This window comes from Neolamprologus brichardi, chromosome 9 (genome assembly GCF_056152115.1).
Source record: "Neolamprologus brichardi isolate AB-2024 chromosome 9, ASM5615211v1, whole genome shotgun sequence".
NCBI classification, from domain to species: Eukaryota; Metazoa; Chordata; class Actinopteri; order Cichliformes; family Cichlidae; genus Neolamprologus; species Neolamprologus brichardi.
Window position 1 is genome coordinate 18,677,255 of NC_142112.1, and position 6,842 is coordinate 18,684,096.

The 6,842-nt window shown below is 41.6% G+C and overlaps 1 protein-coding gene across 1 annotated transcript in view; it reads left to right on the plus strand.

Annotated features, from left to right (window-relative positions):
- Positions 1 to 6,413, plus strand: part of phldb2b (pleckstrin homology-like domain, family B, member 2b) — a 45,722-nt gene extending 39,309 nt beyond the window's left edge. Inside the window, exon 25 of the mRNA XM_087846068.1 lies at positions 6,196 to 6,413. Within this exon, the coding sequence (XP_087702194.1) occupies positions 6,196 to 6,336 (141 nt within the window). The 3' untranslated portion in view covers positions 6,337 to 6,413. The remainder of the gene's footprint in view (positions 1 to 6,195) is intronic.
- Positions 6,414 to 6,842: the final 429 nt, after the last annotated feature.

Genomic DNA, 6,842 nt, shown 5'->3' on the forward strand with positions numbered 1-6,842 from the left:
AAAATAAAAATAGCTCCAAATAAAGTCATGACAATAAAAGAATATGACTTTAAGTACTTAACAACATTACTTCAGTTATACTGCACCAACATCTCTTACACATTAGCACTAAGGGGACACTGAATGACCTGGTGGTTTTTGTCCATAAAACTACTCATCTAAGATTACCACAAAGTAAAAGATCTCTCAGCAAAATTCTGCAACATTTTAGGCACACTATTGCCCCGATCAAATCAGTGCGCTGGGATTTATTATTCTAAACATGGACTACTGTTACAGCAACAGACATGAACTACTGGTGTCCCACACAACAACTCAATGTCCACTATGTGAAAGAGCCAAACACATGTTTTCTCCTCTCATTAACTGAGATGAACTGCTGGCATATTTGTTTTACATCTATACTGTCTAGTCTCTCCTGGTGGACATGGCAAAACGTTATTCATGGTTACATACAATTTTAGACAGATGTGGGCCAAAGCCTAGCACATACTTGCCATACTTGAGACCTCAGAATTAGGGAGACATTCAAAAGGGCTGTTTGGGGGGATATATACAAAAAACTTGAATTTTACAATGTTTATTTATCGGATAAAATAAGTTAAATGTCACCGTTATTAGAAACAGAAACAGGCTGGGGGTGTCCAAATTCAGAGGCTGCGTCCACCTGAGGACCAGGTGTTGTGACAAAAAGTGATTGTCTGCCAAAAACTGATTGCTTGTATTTAAACTGCTATAAATAACTTGTTGGTCTATAATATGTGAAACATGTGTCAAATATATCCCTCATAAGATAAGAGATAAGACTTTATTGATCCCACAACAGGGACATTTTTGCGTCACCTCAGCTCAGGTACAGATATCAGAAGGAAATACAAAAATACAAATAAGTACAATCAGTGAAAAAAATGAAGATAATACACTATATACAATGGTAGCATACACAGTATGTGATTATGGATATGGTTGAAAATATGGAAGACATAAACTATATAGCTTGACATAACTATTGTACCACTACTAGTCCTATTTATAGACATGTACACACACACATGTACACACTAAATATACATATGTATACATGTACATACATATATACCTGCACATGTCCATACACATGGAAAGTCCATTATGCATGAAGTGGTTACCGTGGATGTTCACAGTGTCCAGTGACTTATGACATCGTGATTGAGGAGTTATAGAGTCTAACTGCTGTTGGGATGAATGATCTGCGAAAGCGCTCCTTCCTGCAGCGAGGGTGTTTCAGTCTCTGACTAAAGGAGCTGCTCAGCCCACTCACATTCTCATGCAGTGGGTGATGTGGGTTGTTCATGATGGATGTCAGCTTTACTAACATCCTCCTCTCGCCAACCACCTCCACAGACTCCAGGGGACATCCCAGACATCCCGGAGCTAGACCTCCGCACCAGTTTGTCAATCCTGCTCCTGTCCCCTGTCTGTGCATCCACTCCCCCAGCAGGCCACTGCATAGAAAAGGGCAGATGCTACCACAGTGTCATAGAATGTCCTTAACAGAGTCCTGCAGACTTCGAAGGACCTCAGTCTCCTCAGCAGGTGGAGTCGACTCTGGCCCTTCTTATACAGGACGTCTGTATTTGTAGTCCAATTTATTGTTGAGGTGAACACCCAGGTACTTATAAGAGTCCACTATCTCAATGTCTTTCCCTTGGATGTTCACCGGTGTTGTAGGGGGTGACTTCCTCCTGAAGTCTATGATCATCTCCTTTGTCTTGCCGGCGTTGATTTGGAGTACGTTGGTCTCACACCAGCCAACAAAGTCACTGATGACCCCCTGTATTCCTGATCATTCCCGTCTTATACGCATCCAATGACGGCTGTATCATCTGAGAACTTCTGTAGATGGAAATCGTCCGAATTATAACAGAAGTCCGAAGTGTAAAGCCTGAACAGGAAAGGTGAGAGAACCGTGCCCTGTAGTGCCCCCGTGCTGCAGATTACCACCTCGGACACACAGTCATGGAGCCTCACATACTGTGGTCCGTTGGTAAGGTAGTCGAATGATATCAAGTCATCTTGAGCAACAAACAACATTCCTGTAACAAGGTAGAAGCCGCAATCAGTTTTTGGCAGTGACTTTTATGTATCCTTTATTTATGCAGTTAAAAAAAATCTTGTTTACTTTAAAGATGTCTCTCTTAAGAGTAATCTGGCCAGGAGGACAGCTGAAATTGCAACAAATGCAAAAATCGTTCTGTAAACATATTATAAGTGGACAAAAGGGAGCTGATCGATTATAATGTAAGTACAATAACACAGTTACAAAGATACTTGAGAAACAGGTAATTCTTTTAATTTTATATATAACCCCTTTGTAATACCTGTTCACATAAGTCTATTTAGTATCATACGTAACGATATTACACATAAAAAGCACACGGAAACATTGGAAATCACTTTTTTGGCACAACACCAGCTCAGATATTTGAAGTTTACACAGCTACATTCTCGCCTTCACGAGACAGGTGAAATCCACACAGCCAGCCCAGAATCATGGATGCACCTACCCTCCTCCACCAGCTTAAACTAAGCTGAGAACATCTGTTCCAGTTCATAGATACAAGGCCTTACTAAGTAAAGCACACTCGCCTAATCCGCCTGACACAATATTAATAATAAATATTTTTGATATAACGACACAACTGCTTAAAAATGACATTTCTTGTGGATACACCTGCCTACATATCTGGCTGAAGTGGGCGTGGCTCCACGTCAGCTCCTCACTGAGCCATATTAAACTACACCGTCCAACGTGTATAAAATATATGTGGCCTACAAACTATTACACACACACTTTGCTCACATGTTTGTGCGTTCACATTAGCTCATCCAGGTAGTCTCGGCACAGAAATATAAGTGGAGGCAAGGTTCTCGCTGATTTGGATAGGTTACCCATGATTCAATGCGGAAATGAAATGAGTCAGGCAGATAGCAAGGTTTGTAAGAGTGCCTGGCGGAAAGTTCTCTGTTATACAGTATACGTGGTTTATTCAACCTCTATATTAAAACTCCTCTGCCCTCGCTTTTTGCACACACCAGTATATAACTGTATGTGACAACAGCGCCCTATTTATAAGTCTGACACTAACGAAGCACGTGGTTGGTCCGAAGACAGTGGGACGTGGCACCTCCGCCCGAAGACTTTCAAAGAGTTAAGCTATCGTTCGCTCCGTGGCTCACCAGGTGGCGCGAAATGTGAATCGCGATCATGTTTACGCGTTTGAGGTTCTCCTTGTGGATTTCCATGAAGTTCAGAAGGTGAAGCTCAACCACGTCAACGTGTTTGCGACTCACATCCGGTCCACCTTGTGCTTCACGGAGCGACCGATGGCTGTGCTCCCTGTTTGTCTCGCCACTGTCAGTATTGATCAGCCTTTTACTAGCGTCAGGCTAAAATGATAATATACCTGCCAGTGAACAGTTACGTTTATGACATGACAGCTACAATCAAAAACCTACGACATTTTATACGCAGGTAGCCTTATTTTATTGTAGTCAGCTGTCTGTTTAACTTCACTGCCCAACTGTATGTGACTTTAAGCTGATTTGAATTCCCAAATGAATCCAGGTTTAGGGGCATGGAGTTTGAGTGCCGCCATGTGGCAGCCATCGGTACTGTCACACAGTCTGCCGAGATGCAGTACTGGCATGGTCAAATCTAAAACAAGGCGGCTAATCCAGGTTGATCATTTATTAAACTGTCCATGTATCTGCAGTTTGAGTTGCCTGTACCACCCCGACAACTGGGGAAGGGATCCTCAGGACTTTCTATGCAGGCGCTGTGGAAAGCATCCTGGTATGGGAACAGCTGCGTTGAGGATCAAAAAGCTCCTCAGAGACTGATCTGTACGGCAGAACGCTGCTGCAGGACTGCTCTCCCCTCCCTACAGGACATCTACACCAGGATATGTTGGTCTAGAGCAGCTCAGATACTGAAGGACCCCTCCCTTCCCGGTGTTGTCCGGCAACAAACAGTCCAACTTCTACAATCAGGCAGAAGGTTCCGCATCATTCGGGCAAGAACAAACAGACTCAAGAGGAGCTTCTACCCCAGGCCACCCTGGTCCTAAACCAGATCATGCCCCGCCACCTCCCGCATCCATAAATGGCTGAGACAGGATTTATTCTTAACACATTCCAGCCTGATTCTTCTCGGCTTCACTACAGCACTGGACACTTTAACACCCACTCGCACATTGTACATTTTTTAGATTTTCAAGTTAAAACTTTCAGATTTTTTTTAAAAAATTTAACATTCACTTAATGTACATAATTCACTTACTTTCTGCATATAATGCTACTTACTGCATATCACTCCATATAATGTGGTCTTTTGTATAATTCACTTAATGTAGTGTCCTCTCTTTTTGCAGAGTGAAAGAGCGTGTCAGGACACATTTCACTGCGTGTTGTACTCGTATAACTATGCATGTGACAAATAAAGGATCTTGAATTTCTTGAATCTTGATATACTCATCAAGATTGCTTTTCTATCGTAGTCAAATCAAATGGGAAAAAACCCGTGAGTTATATCGTCCATGGGATCCAAATTTTAAACATGGGGAGATATAATTTACAGAAAACCGAGACGACATATTTGGTGGACAGTTTACACCGGCTCTGACCTGCCGGTGTAAGTTACGCATGTGATCGTCACAGCCTATGAAGAGCGTCTATTCTGCATAGATTACCCATGGTTCATTGCGAGTGGGAAATGGCTCTCGGAAACTCTAAAGTTTGTGTAACTGTTTGACCCAATGGTGTCATCGATACCACGCTACGCAAATCACTTAACGATAGGTTTAAAAGTCAAAGAAGAGTTACGTTTAAAAAACCATCATGTAACCAGGTATGTGCAACGTGAGCTATTTATACTGTTTACAGCCAGCAGTTGCATGGCTGGTCCGAAGGTGGTACAAAACAAACAAACAAATCCTTTCACACAAAGCTCTTCAGTTCAGTTAATACCGCCAGATATTGACCAGCTTTTTTTTCTTAGGTCACACGATTAACAATTTCGTGCATTGAACGTTTTACCGCGTTTCTAACGATATAATGTGTGAACCCAGATGGTCAGACAAAGAGTGTAATAACTTCACCCGTGTTTTGTCAAACAAATGTTGCTATAAAGATTAAAAAAAAATTCAGTTCACAATTCTTTCTCAGTTTTATTTAGTAATGACGTATTGAGGTTGATTTCCGCGTCACAGACAAGACAGTGCACAGTCAGGTTTCCCATGAGTCATTGCGGGTGTAAAATTACTACAAGTGACTGTCAACTGTACATTTTTATATTTTTCATGATAGTATATGAGAAGTGTTTCAGTCTAGCATTAACAGCCAAAAACAGCATTGACGAAAAATTAACTGGTTTTTAGTTAATTTAGCCTGGAAATGTTTAAACGAGTTTTTAAAAATGTTCAGGCTAAGTAAGCAAACCTTTATAGCAGGACCTTGGTTTTAAGGTAGCAGTGCACTGTATCATTTTATAACCAAGGCTACAGCGGTTCACCTGACACACTTTGACAAACCTGTCAAACTTTTGGTCTGATGATTCTGTTTGATCCACATAAAAACAAAAAAACAAACAAACAAAAAAACGGTATATAGATTTATCCGTCAAAGAGGCGGTATTTTTAACAGGTCTGCGCCATTGTTCAAGATGGTTGGTCCGATGAAAGTGTGGAAAACTCCCAAGACTTCTTAACTTACCCTCACTTTTGGTATTGACCAACTTTTTAGATTTGCTTATAATTTAATAATTTTAGATTTGCTTTAAAATCAAAATCAAAACGTGGAAGAAACGCTGGTACGTCTTTGACCGCAACAGACGCACACTATCCTACTACGCAGGTAAGGACAGCGTACACTTGCAACCACACACAGCAAAGTCTGATTTAAAACAATTTAAAAAACATGTCTGTGTAGATAGAATCACACACATGAATGTTCAAGTTTTGTATTTCATGTACTCGTATGTTCTCTCCAGACAAGCACGAAGTCAAGTTGAAAGGAGTGATTTACTTCCAAGCTATTGAAGAAGTATACTACGATCACTTGAAGAATGCACACAAGGTATGCATTCTCCAACGCTGATACAAAAAGTGCATCATAACTTCTTCTTCATTCACAATTCATTCTCTCTCCCTCCTTCAGAGCCCAAACCCCACCCTGACCTTCAGCGTGAAGACTCACGATAGGGTCTACTACATGGTTGCTCCCTCTCCCGAAGCCATGAGGATCTGGATGGATGTGATCGTCACAGGCGCTGAGGGATACACTCAGTTCATGGTGTAGTGAAGCAGATGTACGGGCCTCATGTTTTTTTAATGCTGCAATCCTTTCTGGGTTTTGAAGACAAAAGTATCAGCAGTGTTGGGCAAGTTACTTTGAAAAAGTAATTAATTATAGTTTGTAGGAGCCATAATTGAATGTATTGAATTTTGATGATCACTGGGTTTTCATTTGTTTGGTTGCTATGGTGATCTGTAACTGGAGTCACTTGGGTGCTAGCAGTGACACTAAGAGGGCGTTGTCAGTCTGTCATTCACTGGTTTTGATTTTGACAGAGAGGAGGGCTGGGTAGCCGTAGTTTTTGTTGACCGCTGCACAACATGTTTCGCTTTGTTACATTAGAGCCTGTGACGTTGTAAGAGTCCAAATCGCAAGATGACCACATTACTCTGTAAACTCTCAAAGCACTTTAATAAACAAGCAAAGAATTCCACCTCTCGCATTACTGCGTAAAGTTGACAGCGCGTCAGGCAAATAGGCAGGCTCCATCCCCGGCCTCTAGCGACTGT